This window comes from Terrapene carolina, unplaced genomic scaffold (assembly GCF_002925995.2).
Source record: "Terrapene carolina triunguis isolate 2854851 unplaced genomic scaffold, T_m_triunguis-2.0 Scaffold193, whole genome shotgun sequence".
NCBI lineage: Eukaryota > Metazoa > Chordata > Testudines > Emydidae > Terrapene > Terrapene triunguis.
Window position 1 is genome coordinate 780,328 of NW_020664544.1, and position 18,004 is coordinate 798,331.

Consider the following 18,004-nt stretch of genomic DNA (forward strand, 5'->3'; position numbering starts at 1 on the left):
GCCCCCCCCCCCGGCTGGGACGCGACCCCCGGGATCCCACTCGGGTCACTGCCCCCCCTCCCCCCGGCTGGGACGCGACACCTGGAGCTCCCACTTGGTCACCACCCGCCCCCACTCGGGTCACTGCCCCCCCCGGCTGGGACGCGACCCCCGGGACCCCACTCGGGTCACTGCCCTCCCCGCCCCCCGGCTGGGACGCGACCCCTGGAGCTCCCACTTGGTCACCACCCGCCCCCACTCGGGTCACTGCCCCCCCCGGCTGGGACACGACCCCTGGAGCTCCCACTCAGGTCACACACACACACCTGGCCACTATCCATCACTTGGGTCACTGGGACCCCCACTAGAGATACAATCTCCCATTTGGGTCACTGCCTCCCCCTTCCTCCCCCCCCCCGGGACACAACCCCCGGACCACCCACTCGGGTCACCCCCCCCACCCACCAGCCCCCACTCGGGTCACTGGGACACTCACACCCTCAGCTGGGACTTTTCCTGTCTGACTGGAACCTGGAAACAGTCCCACCTATTCCAGCCCTAGGAACTCGCTAGGAGACACCCCAGCTGGCCCGGGGCCCCTCCATGCCCCACCACACAGGGGGAAAGGTGGCTCTCTGTCACTCTGCCCTGGGGGACAGGCTTGGGCTCTCCAAATAGCTGTGTAGACAACTCTTTACGTTTCGACTGGGGGCTGGAGGAGCTCAGGCTCTGAAGCCTCCAGAGGGGGGTGAGCTTCAGAACCCAAGTGTAACCTCAAAGCCTGTCTATTCAGCCATTTTGAGAGCACTAGCCAACCTGCTCGCCCACGTCTGGCTGCCATGCAGTCAGACCCTGGGTGGCCCCGGGCCAGCGGGATGTACCGGGCTCCTGTAACATGACTCCACGGTGAATTCTGGGCCCTGCTCGGCCTGTCTTGTCTCCTGCCCTTGCCCCGCTGAGAGGCTGAGGCAAATGCCATGGGAAAATGGGAATTTGCTCACCCAAGCCTCAGCCCAGGCTGTTTACAGGCCCTGCAGCCTTCGGCTCTTGCAGACGGCAACCGCCTGTGGGGAGAGGTGGCTATAAAGCAGGGGTCTGCTCAGGTGAATGAGACCACATGGCAGTGGGGCGACCCCCGGAATCTGTCCCCAGAATAGCAAAGTCTCCCTAGGGGCTGGACTTCACTGGCAGTTAGAGACGCTGAAGGAATTTGTTCTGAGTCGGTGCGAATCTCTGTTACCTGGTGCCAGCCAGCAGGGCCCAGTGAAACGTGGAGGGATGCTCAGCAGTGCAGTCAGCGTGCTCTGATTTATTTCAGACGCCGCTCATTAAGTATTAAACAAATCCTGCTCCCCAGACCCCGCAGCTCCTCTTTCCCCACTGTCCAGATCCCATGGGGCAGTGGCAGGGGCTCTCTGGGGATCTGTCTGGCAGGCAGGGATGACTTTTCAGATCTAGGTCTGCCTGGGCACTTTCCGAGGCGAGGGCAGCGGTCTTGGGGGTTGTGACTGCGCTCCAGTGAGCGATTGTGCTTAGTGAGGGCCGTCCCTTGCCTTGCACATGCAGGCTTCACTCCCAAAAGCCTTGTGTCTCTGGGAGGTCCCTCTCTGAGCACATGCTGCTGCAGGATTCTCTGTCGCTGAGGTGCTGAGAGAGGCCAGTTCCCGGGATGCTGCCAAGATAAAATGATGCTTTTTGGAAGTGTAGCAACAAGTCTGCTGAATCTGCAGCCAGCTTCTTGTCTGCCTGGCGCCTGCCCCCTTTCCCTGGGTCTCGCCCTCTCCCTGTTCCTACATGCCAATCGTCTGGCCCAGACAGGTGTAACAAGGGCAGCTTAACGCTGCTCTGATAACTCCACACAACGCCTTACACACAACCTGCTGCTGTGGGGAGCCAGGAGACGAAAGGTGGCACAGGAACGCCACTCTCACTCTGCTCCCTGGAATTCATCCCTTCTGAACGGTCTCTTGTTTGCCAAGGCAACCTGCAAAAACGCTGTGGTACGACCGCCCCTGGTACGTCTTCCTGGAGTTCTGCGTGGAGGACAGCACAGACGTTAAAGTCGACATTGAAGACCACCTGGTGGTGTTCAGGTGAGCTTCCAGCCCCACTACAGGCCCTGGTAACCGGCACTCAGTGGCATGGCCCTGAACCGGGAGCTGTACAGGGCAGGGCCAGCAGGAAGGATCCTCTTAGAGATCGTCACGGAGGAGGTCCAAGCCCAGTTCTGAGCTAACTGAGTTTGTGTTTTGGCAGCTGTAAAAATGCAGACGGCGTGGAGATGTACAACGAGATCAACCTGTACGCCAGGGTGAACTCCAAAGTGAGCAGCCGCCCCGTGCGGTGAGGCATGCGAGTCCAACTCCTACAGGCCTCGATGTCTCCAAAGGGACCGTGAGCTTATGACAACCCGTGGAAGGGCTTGGGGGGCGGGGGAGAGATTTGCCTCCACACTGCCCAAGGCCATCCTGGCCTATCACGTCATGGGATCTCATTGCTCACCAGGAGCATGACCCCAGACACCCACCGTCCCCAGAGGTTGGGAGACCTGGCTGGGCACCCAAGGGATGCGATTAGGTGGCATCTCTTGGTGCTGCTATGCCATCAGCCCTACCCAGCCCTTCCCATCAGCCCCCAACGGTGCTTTGTTTTGGGTTGTGGCCATCACTGCCTGCACCCAGGAGACTTTGCCCAGCTAAATGAATCAGAGACGCCCAGCAGGCCCGGCTGCATGGAGAAGATGGTTCAAGGCCATCACAGGTATCCCCAGGAAAGCCCCTGCTTCTCCTGCATTCTCCTCTTACAGCCAGCTCTCCCGTACCCAGATTTGCACCTCGATTCCTGCAGGCTGAGTCTTGGTCTCCAGGGACTTTCCCATGTGTCTCAGAGCTCGGGAAGGGGTTCATTTTAATTCTGGGCATCTCGGCTTATTGAGAGGGAGAGAGGTGCCCAGAAGCCATGTCAGGCAAGGTGTCTTTGTTCTGTCCCTTGGCAGGACTCGCAGCAGAAGCGCTCTGACCGCTCCATCACCTGCTTCATAAGGAAGTGGAAGGAGAAGGTGGCATGGCCGCGCCTCACCAAGGAGAACATCAAGGTAAACACAGGGCCTGAGCAGCCAGGGCCCCTTCCTTTGGAGTTGTCTTTCCCCAGTGAAAAGCTCAGAGTTTCTCCCACCTGTGGGTGCCATGCTATGCAGTGTGGGCACTGCCAGGGGCTGGCACAGCACTGTCTGCTGCTCACTCTGGCATGGCCCTGGTTAGTGCTGGTGAAAGGTGCCAGGTAAGCAGCTCCCAGAGACTGAAATCCTCTGGCTATAGAGCACGTACCACGGACACCAGCCCAGCACCACTCACTGCACCTGGCTCAGCTCCGATGGGCGAGACCCCTGGGGGGGGGGTGCAGCTTGGACTCCTAAGCGCCTTGGGACAGGGACCTTCTCTCTGTTCTGTGTGCAACGCCCTGCACAGTGGAGCTCTGAACCATGAGCACCACCACCATTCAGTTCATGACAACAGAGCCCCACGCTGGACTGCTAACAAGGGGTTGCTGAATAGCCATCATCTGGTAATGACTGCTGGGCATTACTGATCTGGGCCAAATCTCCATCAGTGCCTTGCAGCGAAAGGCCATAGATCCTCGAACTCAGGCTGGGGTGGAACCAATACTCTAAAGGTGGAAGGCCTCATAACCCCCGCCCCTGCTGGTGTTGTCCATATCCCATCCCCAGCCAGCCCCCCGGTCCCCCAAAGGCATCAGACTTGCTGCATTCAGCGCTGCGCCGCCATCTGTTGTGATGCTGTTTCTCCTGCTTGCTCCTAGCCAGTCTGGCTGTTTGTGGACTTTGATAACTGGCGAGACTGGGAAGGGGATGAGGAGGCAGAAATGGCCATGACTGAGCAGTATGCAGAGGTAAGTCTTAGGTTACTGCATTTCTATTTGGGTCTGAGCAGTGAGATAGCTGCATCACAAGATCCCAAGCAGTGACTCGAGGCCCCATGCAGAGCCCACTGGGGCCGAGACCTTCGGGGCGAAGGTGCTGTAGGGGGCCTTTCTCAGTTATCCCTGTTTCGTGTTACTCAATGCAAAGGTCTTGGGTCAGGAGGAAAGTCTGAGCATTAGCTCAGTAAAGTGTCCATTATCCAGCACAGGCAAGCACTGCTGCACTTTGTAAAACCTATTGTGAGACCTACTTAATATGATGAAATGACTGTCCCTAAAACCAACTGATCTCCACCAGGCACTGCCTGGGGAATGTCCCAGCTTGCCTTAAAAACTCACTGTTGACTCCAGACTGAATGGCTAGAACAGCGGTTCTCAACCCACGTCCCAATTAGCACACTGCTGTGGCCCAGCTGTGTGCTAAAGGCCGCCAGCCCACCCTGTGGGGACCGGGCTGCACACCATGGCGGGGGTCCAGGGCTGCTGGCTGGCCCTCTGCCCAGGGCTCCACCCCTGGCCCCACTCTGTGGAGGGGTCTCTGGGTGGGAGGAATTGGGCATAAGGGTCTGTGGGGGCACACTGTGGTTCTCAACCTGCGGCCCAGGTAACACATTGTGGGCCACATATGCAGTCCACAATGATAAATAGGTTGAGACCCACTGGGGAAGAGAAATTTCAGCTGTGGCTGTTGCCGTGTGGCTCAGTATCGCCACCAACTGGCTAGGAGCAGAAATGCACCATGGCTTTGGCCAAACTGGAGAGGTGAGGTATGGACAATAGCAGGCCATGGATCTTAATGCACAGCCAGGGAGAAGTAAGAGCCATATTGGGAGAACTATTGAGTAGAAACCCTGGTATTTCGGTCTCGCTGGGTACTTGTCTGGCCCCCGTGAGTATCTGAGCACCTCCTAGTCAATGCATTTAGCCTCACAGTACCTCTGAGAGACAGGGAAGCATCAACCCCATGCTACAGAGGGGGAACAGGCCCTGAGGGAAGGGACTTGTCCAAGGTCACACAGGGAGTCTGACTGCGCCAGGGACTGAGCCTTGGTCTTTTGCATCCCACTCTAGTGCCCCGTCCACCTGATCAACGATCCTACCCCATGATATCAGGGGGTCTGTCTTACATAGAGCCCCATTGTGGGAGCTGCCTTCAACAGGAGTGAGGAGGCCCCAAGACGGCCACTGGCACTGGGCTAAAATCCAGTGGAAACCTTGGGGTACAACCTGCAGCCAAAGTCACTTCCACCTGGGCAAGGTTTGGATGAACCAGCTGAGCCAAGCATGCACAGGACACGTGCTTCTCCCTCTCCCCACTGTGGGTCTGTGTCACAAGGGGAGCTGGGATCCCTGGGGGTGGAAGGCGCTGCCTGGGAGGAGAAGACACTCCAGCCCCGCCACTTTTGTTGTGGGTTCCTTTCTTTATTCCCATGACTGTCTGTTTCCCGTCCAGCTCCTGCAGAAGGTCACTGTTAAAGGAACACCCCCTGCAATGGACGACCTTGATGTAAGTACAGTTGGTCACTGCCTTGCTGAGACAGTAAGTTCTGGGGTTTTTTACATAGCCAGGCTCTTTGCCTCTGGCCCTCCCAGTTCCCAAGCCTGGCTCCCAGCTGCTCCATCTCTGCCAGCCAATGGGGAACCTCGTCTCAGCATGGACTAAAGCCAAACTTCTTCCAGGCCAACGGTTCTCTGAACTTCCACTATGCTAAGTGGCCTGTGTTCTGGGCGTGGAGACCTGCTCTGTGCAATTGTGGGAACACCTCCCAGCATAACGGTCATTGCCCTGTTCATTGAAAAATACATCTAAGAACACAGGAGGAGCAGGAAGGGAACCAGCAAGGAATCCTGCCTGCTGCTATCCTGGGGTGCAGAGGAACAAATGGTGCATCTAATTCAGTATCAAACCTCCTGCACAACTAGAACAGATGACTGGCCTGTCTAGTGTGGTCTCCGGCCTGTGCCAGTAGCCAATCCCTGAAGCTGAAAACCCTCATTATGCTCACCAAGGCAGGGTTCTTTCCAGACCCTGTGGCCATTAGCTTATGCCCAGCAGCATGTGGTCGAGGCTGGTTTTTCAGGGTTTCCTTCCACACTCTAGGCCCAACACACATTTCAGGGTCCTGGAAAAACTGGAAGTCTTGAGCATTTCTAACTTGCCTGAGTCCCAGGGTGTCTGGTACCATGGACTGTCCTTGTTTCACTCCATTCTATGGTCACATGTAGCATTAAGGGAAACACTCCGTGTCCTTTCTAGCCTCACTGTCCGACTTTCCGTCTCTTTTCCAGGATGACATTTGAAAGCACAGACCCTGGTGGTAAGAACTCCCCTGAAGCACTAACTGGCTGCAACTGAGCCTCCCTGTTACCTGATGGGAGATGTGCATCCTGACCTGCTGACAGTGACCAGGATTAGCGCCCTCTGGGATCTGAAAGGACTTAAGGGGAGGCTGGCGGGGATGAGAGCGCTGCATGCAGCCCTTATTCTCTGCCCTTCCAATTGTCTTCCTGGCCCAGGAGAGCTGGGTGCAGCTCTGGCATTCACTGGATCACCTGAGAGTGACATAGCTGCCCGCCTTCCCACTATTCCCTGTGGTACCTATTCTCTCCTGGGGGCCTGACCCTCCCCCTGCTCTCATCCTGTCCCCTTCTGTCCCCTCGAGGCCTGACTCCCTGCTCTGCCCCCACCCAGGGGCGCATTTTCTGACTGCCCTGTTTTTCCCCACAGAGACATGACAGCAGCTGCTGAGATGAAGCGAGTTGGGGAGGGAGGTAGCAGTGTAAGTGCCACTGTGGTTCAAATGCGCCAGGGATTCGCCTGCTTCAGACTTTGGCTCCGAATTCCACAATCACGGACCCGAGAGCTGGAAAAGCCCTGCTGGTCCCGTTTTGCCCGCCCTTGAAGTCAGACCCAGCGTGGGACTGTTTCCTGTTGCATCGGGCAGTCTAGTTTCAAACATGCCAAGTCCTGGAACTGCCGCCACTTCCATTAGGAGACGATTCCACAGCCAGACACCGGGTTCCTGTGTCTCATTTCACCCCGTTATTGCCACTTATACTGCCACGAACCAGCCCGAGTCACTTCTCTCCTCCCCTGGCACCGCCTCTGGCTCTGTGCTGATGGTACTCAGCCACGCTGCCCAGATTTAGCCATCTTCCCTGCTCGGCACCTGCCGCCTGTTCCTCTTGCTGCCGAGACCCTTCTCCCCTCGTCCGTCTCTCCCCGGCGTTGGGGGGACCGGGGGGGGGGGGGAGAGAAAGCCTGTTAATAAAGGGTAAACCTGCCACGCTGGCTGTTCCTGTGCTTGGGTTTTCCTGCCACACTGGGGCCCGGTTTTCCAAGTGCCATTGGTGCCCGAGACGTTCCCCCGCCCAGGACAGAGGGCAGCCGGGGCCCTCGCCTCTGGGGACGGCTATGGGCCTGGGGCCTGCAGGGTCCAGGGGAGACGCGGAGACACCCCCGCCCACAGGGCAGCTCCCCAGGCCAGGCTGCTGCCCCGGGGTGGGGGGGCTCGCCGACCCCCACAACCCAGACCCATAGGACGGGCCGTGGGTCCCGGGGGACACGTGGGTCACAGGGGGACACCCGTGGGTCCCGCGGGGGTGAGCTCCAGGGGAAAGCCCATGGACCCGGGGGGGGGGGAGGAGAGGGTGTAGACAGGCCCATGGCGTCATCCCCCCCGCCCCCTCTGTTCCCGGCCGCGTTCGCCGGTCGTGTGTCCCCTCCCGCTCGCCGTCTCCGCCCGCAGCTCGCGTTCGCCGGCCGTGTGTGTGTGTCCCCTCCCGCTCGCCGTCCCCTTCCGGCAGCTGTCTGTCCCCTCGCGGCGCCGGCTGCCGCGATGGTGTTCCAGTGCCAGCGGGACAGCTGGGCCCGGCAGGTGCGGGAGCCGCGGGGCGGGGTCGGTGCGGGGCGGGGGCGGGGGCGCGCGGGGCTCCCACGCGTGACACGCGCGTGCCGGGCCCCGCGTGACGCCCCCCGTTTTGCAGTTCACCACCAGGGTCGCGTCGTGCCGCCCCGCGGAGCTGCCGGCCGAGGGCGGCGCGACGGAGCCGCTGCGGGGCTTCCACGTGGTGCTGGAGGACACGATTCTCTTCCCCGAGGGCGGGGGCCAGGTACGGGCTCGTGGGGGCGGGGCCGGTCCGGTCCGGTCCGGGGGGGGCAGCTGCTGACCGGCGGCTGACCGGACGCTCCTCCCTGCAGCCCGACGACCGGGGACTCATCGAGGACATCCCCGTGCTCCGCGTGACGCGGCAGGGCCCGGCTGCCGTCCACTTCGTGCAGACGCCGCTGGAGCCGGGCCGCGAGGTGCTGCTGACGGTGGACTGGGACAGGCGCTTTGACCACATGCAGCAGCACTCAGGTGACCCGCCTTGGCCCCCAGAGAATATGGTTCCTAGGGGGGCCCACTTTATACTCCCACCCAGCCAAACACCCCTGCCCCGCCCCGCTCACTCCATCCCCCCATCCTCACTCACTTGGCGGGCTCAGGGGCTTGGGGCGCGGGAGGGGGTGAGGGCTCCGGGCTGGGGCTGGAGATGAGGGGTTTGGGGTGCAGGAGGGGGCTCAGGGTGGGACCGAAGGGTTCAGAGGGCGGGAGAGAGCTCAGGGCACACGGGGAGGGAAGGTGAGCGCTCCGGCTGGGGGTGTGGGCTCTCAGGTGGGGCTGAGGGGCTTGGGGTGCAGGAGGGGGCTCCAGGCCGGGATTGAGGAGTTTGGAGGGGGATCGGGGATATCAGTGACTCCTTCTGTAGGTGATGTGGCTAGTGACCACTTAGTTTTCTCTATTAGGAGGGGCTGATTTGCTGGGTTCTCTGGGGCATTTCTGGAACTCTCGAGAAGGTAGGTGCTATCCTTGCAGGTGCTGTTGTGGGTTATAAACAAAGAAGACTTGGAGCAGAGAGATGCTGTCTGATTTGAACTCCTCGCAACAGGCAGTCACATTCTTTCGTTCCCAGGGATGGCTGGGGGAGTCGTTCTGTGTGTGTGCATGCGTGCCTAGCACTAGTAAAAATAAACTAAAACCTCACAGCCATTGCTTGCACTTCTCTTCCAGGGCAGCATCTCATCACTGCCCTTGCAGATCTGATGTTTGGATTCAAAACAACTTCATGGTGAGCAGGAAAAGTGTTCCTTTTAACTCTGTCCTTAAACCTTGTTTGGCTTGTGCCACAATGCTGGGTCCTGAGGGATGAATGTAGATAAATGCATGGAGTGTGGCATGCAGAGACATTCCACTTGGCTGCAGAAGGCATGGGAGAAGTGACTGCACTGGAGAGAAGCTGTGTGGAGCATTGCTGTGCCTCTCTGTTCAAGCACACATCTGGTGCGATGTAAACAATATACACAGAGAGAGAGAGAGAGAGAGAGAGTGTGCACACATGTGCTTTGCTCCAGTAACAGAATTCCAAGGTGCTTCCTCCTGCGCCATGCCCAGTGTTGCACAGAGGGACTTTTGAGCTTGTGTCCTCTGTTGTATTGGCAGGTGTGTCTGATGTTTGTGGTCCTTGCAGGGAGCTAGGCCATCAGCGCACCGTCATCGAGCTGGACACGCCCTCAGTGACAGCAGAACAGGTGGTGGCCCTAGAGGAGAACGTGAATGAGAAAATCCGGGCCCGTATTCCTGTGGTGGTGAGGGAGCACTCTGAGGACGACCCAGAGATCGAGACGGTGAGTAGCAATGGAGGACGCTGGCAAAATTCATTCCAGAGCCATGTGGGGTAGAGGGGAATATGCCACCCAGTCTCCTTTTAGTCCCAGGGACGTGAGTTGCAATGCTCACCTTTCTGGATCTCTTGCTAGGTGAGAAGCCGCGGTTTGCCAGATAACCACACAGGGCCAGTGCGCATCATAAGCATCGAGGGCATAGACGACAACATGTGCTGCGGGACTCATGTCTCCAACTTAAGTGACCTGCAGGTAAGGGCCGCCCTGCTTCAGCGCCTTCAGTGCTCAGGCACCGTCCTGTAGATCAGCTGGTACAGTAGGAGTCCCTGGATCCGCAGGACTTGCAGTCCCTCTGCAGATTGTCCCTGTTGGACAGAGAACCCCAATCACAAGCCAGAGTGAGAGTGGTGGGACACAGCCATGCATCCTGTGGTTACCATTGTCCACTCACATCCCCCCACACCACTGCATTAGTGATGGTTTGCCACCAGTGAACAGTCCCCTGTGTTCTTCATGCAGAATTAGATGAAAATTTAATTCCAGAGCTGCCTCTGAGTTTCAATGTCCTTACAGTCAACTTGATAAGACAAATGACCCTTCCCTGCCTGTTGGCATGCCTGGTGCGCTGTGGGGTGGGATATTAGGGTATAGAAGGCTTGTTGACACACCAGGTCCAGGCCCGTTAGACAGCATGGCACATGGCTAATGAAAGTGTCTCATCTATTTTTTGGCTATATTTGAAGGCTGATTTCAGTGGGTTTAATTCTGATGATAGAAAGTCGACATTCACAATGACACATGGTCTAATGGACCTTTAGCTGTGTGTAACACACCATTGTACCTCTCTGATAAGGGTGTTTGTTTCTCGTTTAAGGTTATTAAGCTCCTTGGCACAGAAAAGGGAAAAAAGAACAAAACCAACTTGGTCTTCCTGGCAGGAAATCGAGTACTGAAGTCTGTCGAGCGAAGTCACAGCACCGAGAAGGCACTAACCTTGCTGCTTAAGTAATGTCCTTTCCCAGTTTCCCCTATCCTTGCTTCTCCTCGCCCAGAGAGGAACAGCATGTGACCCTAAAGAGGGCATTTCTAGCCCCTGGCTCTGGTGTTATGTTGTCTGCTGCAGCTTCATTGGTGGAGCCCTCTCTGTCCAGCGCCTTGACAGCCCAAACTCTGCCTTGTTTTTTTCCAGAAATGGAGCAGAGGAGCACGTGGAGGCTGTGAAGAGGCTGCAGAATTCTGTGAAACTGCTTCAGAAGGTACGGCTGTGGCCCAGAGGTCACTCCATCGAGGGTCTGAGCTTTGGTAACAGCAACAGTATTCTGAGTAATCTTATTTCATGAGAATTAAGTTTTAGAATCTCCCTTGTGTTGACCCTGGAAGCGGTGAAAATTGTGACTCCACCTGTCTCAGGAAACTCCATCCCCGACTCCACTCCACCCCATCCCCATGTTCTCGCACTGACTCCTGGGTCTGCAACATGGGGTTTGCTTTCCTTGCAGAACAACTTGAACTTGCTTAGAGACCTTGCAGTTTTGACAGCACAGAACTTCAAAAGCAATCCGGTCCGAGGCCGAGTGTTTGTGTTACACAGGTAAGGCCCAGATCTGGGGAAGGGGGCTTGGGTGCTGCAACATCTTACTGGCAGATTCTAAGACCAGAAGGGAGCACTGTGATCATGTAGTCTGAATTCCTGTATAACACAAGCTGACAATGTCCCATGGCAGCTGCATCCCTCTGCTGTGCATTCAGGGCTGTTTATAACAGAGGTCCATTCTTTAAGGGAGAACATAAACTAAGGAAACAGAATATTAAACCAACTGCCTGGGCCTGCTGGAAAGGCTCGTAATTAAAGGCTAACATGCTTGTATTTTGGCTGTTGAACTCTGCTGGTTTTAGAGCCGAGCAGTACATTTGTTTGCTTATCCCTCCCTGCTGGTGGTATTGTCAAAAAAATGGAAGCACTCCATTGGTTACAGAGTAAACACTTTAATAATTCATCATTTGTGGGTGGGAAACATAGAAAGGATTTTTCTGTAAAAATTGCTAATCGCTGTCCTAATGATGAGAGGCCACAGCCCTGACCCTCGGCACAAAGCACGCTCACCTCGGGTCTGGCTTCCAGTTCCCTGACAGTGGTTGATAAGAAGCTGGTGGGAAATTTGACTCTAAAAATCAACCAAAAGCCAAGCCAGGACAATGTCTGGTCTGTGTGGGGTGTTTGGTTTCCGGCTCCGTCATAGAGTTTAGGCCTTCACCACCAGAGGTATGTCTGGATTCTCTAGGCCGAGGCATCTCTGAAATGCCTTTTACCCTTTACAGAAAAGACGGTGACTCTGAGTTCATGAATATCATCGCCAATGAGATCGGGACAGAGGTGAGCGCTCTCTGGCTTGTCCTCGCCGCTTGTTGGCCCTTTGGCCTCCTCTAAGGCCTACATAGCCTCTGCCCACCCTTGACCAGCCCTCACAATACACTGGCCAGAAAACAAAGGCCTCATTCTCCCTAGGATGTTGCAGCCCAAACTGTTACCACATCGGTGCCCCCCAGCTGTGATCTGGAGGGGCCCCGCCTGTCCCAGGGAGGTGTGCCCTTCCTGTTGATCAATGGGCCGGTTAGAGCCAAACGAGGGAAAGGTCCTTGTGTTCCAGACACGGGTCTCCCCCCAGCTCATTTAACACAGGGGTCACCAGACACCAGTCACTGCCTCCCAGGACCGTGTGGGGCTTGTGACCTGGACTGAAAGGCTCAGTAGCCCATTTCTGACCCCCCGCCAAGGTAGGTAGTGCCCCAAATAGTCTCCCCTCCAGCAACCTGTTCACAGCAAAGAGGAGGGGTGTTCTTACTCACATATGGGACTCCCAAGTCTCACTGATCGAAGGGGGGGATGCAGAGATGTTCTGCAGCAGGATCCATCTCTCTTCACAGGACACCCTGCTCTTCCTGACTGTGGGAGACGAGAAGGCAGCTGGGCTCTTCCTCCTGGCTGGGCCCAGTGAAGTGGTTGGAAAATTAGGCCCCAGGTAAACTGTTCTGTGACCCCCTGTAGTCCGGCAACCTTCCTGACCAGCTTGGGGACTATCAGCGCTGTCAAGTCAGCCTCCAGCCCTAGTTATTGTCCAAACACCCAGCAAACTCACAAAAGGAAAATAAAACTTCCAGCTGGAGATTTCTACCCAGCTGGGGTGTCACACCTGGAGCATTCCTTCTCCAGGGACTTCCTGCTGCTTCTTCTGCAGTCTGTCAGCTCCCCCCCCCCCCCCCCGCTTCTTGCAGCTCTTTATAGCCAACACCTGTCCTCCCTTTCTCCGCTGGGTCTGATTAGCCAGCTGGGCTGCCTGGCACCAGCCTTTGGTCCTTAAAGGAGCAGGCTGCCCTGATACACACCTGCTACGCTACAATTATTATTAATGAAGGGAAATTAAGTTCTGGCTGCTTTAATCAGATAATTGATTTCACTGGCGTCTGGCTCAATATCTGAGGCAGGGCAGATGGGCCATTTCCCTCCTCTGCCCCCCAGGCACACCCAGTTTGGGGCTGTGTGAGAGAGCACACCCAGCCCTCCTGGTTTCAGCATGTGGATCTGTCCCTTTAGAGTGGCGGAACTGCTGGAAGGCAAAGGAGCCGGGAAACGGGACCGCTTCCAAGGCAAGGCGACCAGGATGAGCAAGCGAGCAGAGGTGCAGGCCCTGCTCCAGGACTTCATTGGCCACCAGACCCTGGAGGAGTAAGGACCAGCCCTCGCCAGAGGATTCCCCCATCTGCTGCTCATTGACCTGGGACGACAGGTCACTTGCTGACTCCCTCTAGACGAATAAATGTTGTGTTACGAGAATGATGTGTGCACGCGCAGAGCCCTGACGACCAAGCTCTGACCTCAAACCAGGTCCTGTGGCTCCGGGATATGCCAGGGAAGTTGGGTGGGGAGAGGAGCAGGGAGTGTCAGGTGTATTTGGGCAGGGGGCTGACGCCCTCTGTTTCTCACTGGCCTGGCCATGATGTTGCAAACTTTCCCCAGATAAACGGTACAACTAGCTTCGTTAACTGGACGCTTCCTGGCGCTGACATTCTTGGGCCAGGGCTGGGGACCACACTGCCAGGCAGAGCTCCTTTGCCATCCCTCATGGTCCAGCCTCCAGCAAACCCAGGGAACATTGTGCTGTAAGCCATGAGCCTTGGCTTTTGCCTCATTTGCCATTGGTGGCCAGTACCACCCTTGAAAAGCAACAGGCAGTGACTGCAGTGTGAGCGGGTTTATTTCGGGTTACTGTGACCAGTACAAACACCCCTTTACATGTACTTGGGGCAGAATATGGGAAGAGGGAGGTTAATCCCAGTAGGGGCCTGGGCTCTGACAATTGCTAACCGTTACAGAGAAAAACACCGAGGTAGCTCACAGGAGTCCCTAGTCAGGATCCTGTGCGCGCTGCCCTCCAGATGAGAGAGAAGCCTGCAGGAGCCCGAGTGATAGATGTAGGATGTTGCATCATCATTCATGTTGGCCAAGCAGTTTTCACTTTAACCAGGGCAACAGGAAACCTCTGGGGGTGAGGGGGATGCAATGTTATGGCAGGAATCAAAGGTGAGACTGGCTCATGCTGGTCTCTGTCACCCTGCCTCGCAGAGCTGGAACCAGATGGGGAAGTGGATGAAGAAGGCTGATATTGGCAGTCAAGAGGAACCAGTTCTGGAGGAAGCGATCGCCTGGATCCCTGCCTTGTGCAGGACATTCATGCCGGCCTCCATTCTTTGCTGATGCTCTGAAGCCACTGCAGGTGCTGGAGGGTTTAACCTGTTTATGCTGGTGCTGCTGGACTGTGCTGGTTAACGCACAGCATGGGGTCCGGCCTGGCTGCACATGCTATCACTGACCTCTGAACTCAGCAGCCACCTCTGCCAACCTGGCGCTGACCCAGTTACAAACCTGACGCAAGTGTTTGTCAAACTGTGGCCTGGCATTACCTTGAAACGATGAAGCAACATCTTGCACCATACAGACAAACAGGGATTGCAGGCACTCGTGCTTCTGCCAGGGTGGTCACTAGCCGCTCGGTGATCCCATGGATTCACAAATGACATGTAACCCTTTGCTCACTTCAGGTACATGTAGTCTAAGGATCTGTTCAGCTGGCAGGCAGATTGGAGAATACCGGCATTTGGAGTGTTAATCTAAGCAACTGGCTGGCAGCTATGTCTTGGAGACATCTCTGCACAGAAGGAGTCTGCGTCCCTCCTGCTGGCCGTGAGTTTCATCTTTATTTATGCGCCTGCAGTGACGCTGTCTCTCCAACAGCAGCCTACATTTCTAATTCCTGGTCACAGCAATGCAGGTAACGTCTCAGCAGAGACCAAATTTCAGCCTGTTGTGTGACATCGGCGCTGCTAGCAAACCAGCCAGGTGGGTTTGTTACGATTCTGAAGGCTGGGATTACTCACTGCATTGCACAGCAGAGGTAGCAAGAATTAGGGCTGGGCCTGGCAGTGAGTGGGATCTGGGTTTCTAACGCACTTAGGAAAATTGCAGCTGGAATCTCATGTCTGAGAGATACCCAACTGCTCCCAGGGGAGTGGTGGGGGCTCACAGCTCTCCAGCATCCCTCGCTTGTGGGCAGGAAATGAGCGGTGCTCCCTCCTGTTCTTGCTGTTCTGTGCACGCTCTACGCACCTTGCTCTGATTAGTGAAAGTTACTGATAACAGGTCAGGAGCCACTCTGAGGCTGTTCACGCATGAGGCTGAATCCTGCACCAGTTCCGATTTCCTGCACGGATTTGTGTCCCTGTCCCCCCCAGTATGGGTTTTTTGTCCTATGCTTGGTCTGTGGTGATGGGGCTGGAGGGAGGGAGGGTGGTGATGGAAGCCTGAAGCCTTGTGTGAGCATAAAGCTAATGAGAACCAAGATCTATGGGATCTGTCAGCGTGGTCAAATGCCCAGGCTATCTGGCCAAACTGCATGCAGGCGAGCAGCTCCTGGAATGGACGTTCAGCTTTCAAACCCAAATGCCCTAAGTCAACCTCCCCACCTCATACATATCTTGCTGCTGGAACTTCCCCTGCCACTGAACACATAGCTAATTCCAGGCATCGGCCCTGACTCCTGATCTGAGCCACGGGAGCAGAGATCTTCCCCGTGCCAGGGAGCGTGGCCAGAATGGAGTGGTTTCTCGCTCTCTCCGGTCAAGGCCCTGCCCCTGCACAGAGCGATCGGTAGGACACCAGGTGCGCTGTATTGGGCGCATGGTAGGAAGCTGGAGACAGATCACCATTGCTCTGGGCCTGAAATGGAAACCTGAGCTCTGCAAGCGGAGAAGCTGAACTTTGGCCTTGTTCATGCTTGGTGTCAGTCACTAGGAGGATGCCTGGAACAGGGAAAGCCGGGCCAGGCCGGGGCACACACTGCGACAACCCCCCTACAGCAGGGCTCTGTGTTGGTGCAGGTACGCCAGTGTCAGTGCCTAGCACTGAGCTGCTTCCGTCCTCAGCATTCCCCTCGACAGAACTGAGGCTGCTCCTCCCACAGCCGTGGCCCTGCTGCTGCCCCTCAGTTCCTGCCTTCTAGAACAGTGGTTCTCAACCTTTCCAGAGCCCTGTGCCCCTTCCAGGAGTCTGATTTGTCTGGTGTACCCCAAAGTTCCACCTCACTTAAAAACTACTTGCTTACAAAATCAGACATCAACATACAAAATTGTCACAGCACACTAGTACTGAACAATGGCTGACTTCCTCATTTTTACCATATAATTATATAATAAATCAAGTGGCATATGAAGAGTGTACTTACATTTCAGCGTATAGTCTATAGAGCAGTATAAATAAGTCATTGTATGAAATTTTAGTGTGTACTGACTTTGCTAGTGCTTGTTATGTAGCCTGTTGTAAAATTAGGCAAATATCTAGACGAGTTGATGTTCCCCCTGGAAGAGCTCTGTGTACCCCCAGGATATGTGTGCCCCTGGTTGAGAACCACTGTTCTAGAATGCTCCCCTCAGCCAGACAGGGACTGGATAACTGCCCTGGTCTGTTCATTCCCCCGCAGCATCTGGCCCTGGCCCCATCAGAGACAGGACACGGGGCTAGATGGACCATCGGTCTGGCCCTTCGTGTGACTCTCTCTTGGAGAGCTCTGGGTCCCTGTATGTCTGGAGGGCCCACAGGGGCAATGAGCAGAGGTTGCCCCATCAGTAAGATGGCCTGAGGGTGGGAAAGGCTGAGTGGAATTTACTAATTTTATTGCCAAAGGCATTTCACAGCTAGCTCCTGTCCCTCGGCCTGGGCCCCATGGGTGCCGCCCAGCTGTAACAGCCTGGTAACGCACAGACACACCCACGTCTACGGCACTCCTTGCAACCTCAGCACAGCTTTCCTGCGCTGGGAGCCCATGGACACGCCATCCCTGCTCTGCTGGGGCCAAGTTGATTGACAGCACTGTTGTTCAGTGTGTCCATAGCCAAACACATTGGCCCAGAGGGGACTGAGCCATAAGATGGGTAGGTGCCGACTGCTCCCCGCTCTGGAGAGCGTTTGGTACGTTGTAGTGTAAGAGGCTGACAAGGTGGCCTAGAGCTGAATTCTGTGTGGGACACCTCCCCCTCAGCTGTGGCTATGCCCTCGGCTGGGACAGCGTTCCTGACTGCCCCGTTATCCACTCACACTCCCTAGAGCAGAGATTACCATTTGTGCCAGCCTGGGCTGGGCCAGGGGCTGTGGCCAAACGAGGACCCCATTACATTTCACCCTGTGCCAGCACTGAGGTGTGTGATAGTCACTCACTTCCTTTCCCACACAGGAGACAGTGAACTTCCCCTTCCACTTCACGGCACTGAGCCGTGCGTGTGAGCTGATCACGTAACCCAGAGCTGTGAGGTCCGTGGTGCCGGGAGACCTGTTACTGCAGTGGGAAAGGGAAGGGGGAGCCCTGCCCCGAAGAGCAGCCTGGCTTGGCAGCTATGACGCAAGTTTGCAGGTCAGCTACAGAATCTTCTTGTCACCCCTCCTGAGCACCTGGGCAATGCAGTAGGGGATGAGTGCCACCGCACATAGGTGGGCAGCGGCGCTCTTGCAGAAGGACAGGACGTAGAACAGTAGCTCTCTGTCTGTGGGGAGGTCGAAGGAGTCGAAGAGGTGCAGGACGAGGAGCGAGGCCGCGATGCAGCTCAGGCGGAAGGGCAGCTGCTGGCCCATCTTCCCTTTGCAGCTCTCCAGGTACATCTGGGAGTTGAGGGCCAGCCCCAGCCCAAACAGGATGCCCAGATTCCGGAGGAGGCCGGCGAAGGGGGTGGTTTCAATGTGGACCCACTCCGGCCGGTCACACCACCTCTTGGCTTTCTCCAGGGTCCCCAGCAGGTCAACACCGAGAGCCTTCAGCAGCAGGTAGAACCCCAGGGCGAAGCTGAACAGGAAGAGGGTGGTGCCCAGGTACCTCCGGA

At 56.4% G+C, this 18,004-nt stretch overlaps 3 protein-coding genes across 3 annotated transcripts in view; 2 read left to right on the forward strand and 1 right to left on the reverse strand.

The window, feature by feature from the left end:
• Positions 1-1,956: 1,956 nt before the first annotated feature.
• PTGES3L (prostaglandin E synthase 3 like) lies at positions 1,957-7,164 on the forward strand (the record flags this gene model as incomplete). The annotated part of the gene is made up of 7 exons (XM_026654780.2): positions 1,957-2,072; positions 2,236-2,302; positions 2,975-3,073; positions 3,799-3,888; positions 5,372-5,425; positions 6,208-6,236; positions 6,647-7,164. Coding segments are annotated over 6 exons (438 nt in total), but the record flags the coding sequence as incomplete, so codon positions are not given.
• Positions 7,165-7,653: 489 nt separating this feature from the next.
• LOC112125977 (alanyl-tRNA editing protein Aarsd1) lies at positions 7,654-13,412 on the forward strand. Its single transcript, XM_024224347.3, has 12 exons — positions 7,654-7,796; positions 7,906-8,031; positions 8,120-8,279; positions 8,973-9,030; positions 9,430-9,586; positions 9,719-9,835; positions 10,458-10,588; positions 10,773-10,839; positions 11,083-11,174; positions 11,903-11,957; positions 12,509-12,603; positions 13,176-13,412. Exons 1-12 carry the CDS (start codon positions 7,758-7,760, stop codon positions 13,309-13,311), a joined length of 1,233 nt encoding a protein of 410 aa, XP_024080115.2. The 5' UTR covers positions 7,654-7,757; the 3' UTR covers positions 13,312-13,412.
• Positions 13,413-17,497: 4,085 nt separating this feature from the next.
• The window catches only part of G6PC (glucose-6-phosphatase catalytic subunit), a 7,852-nt gene continuing 7,345 nt past the window's right edge, over positions 17,498-18,004 (reverse strand). Inside the window, exon 5 of the mRNA XM_026654779.2 lies at positions 17,498-18,004. This exon is cut by the window's right edge and continues 54 nt beyond it. Within this exon, the coding sequence (XP_026510564.1) occupies positions 17,547-18,004 (458 nt within the window). The 3' untranslated portion in view covers positions 17,498-17,546.

Excerpts from the sequence above, each read along its gene's own strand:
- LOC112125977 (XM_024224347.3), top strand. The coding sequence starts at position 7,758 with ATGGTGTTCCAGTGCCAGCGGGACAGCTGGGCCCGGCAG. Across the intron at positions 8,280-8,972 it reads CCACATGCAGCAGCACTCAG|GGCAGCATCTCATCACTGCC; the intron begins GTGACCCGCCTT and ends CTTCTCTTCCAG. Across the intron at positions 11,175-11,902 it reads CGAGTGTTTGTGTTACACAG|AAAAGACGGTGACTCTGAGT; the intron begins GTAAGGCCCAGA and ends TACCCTTTACAG.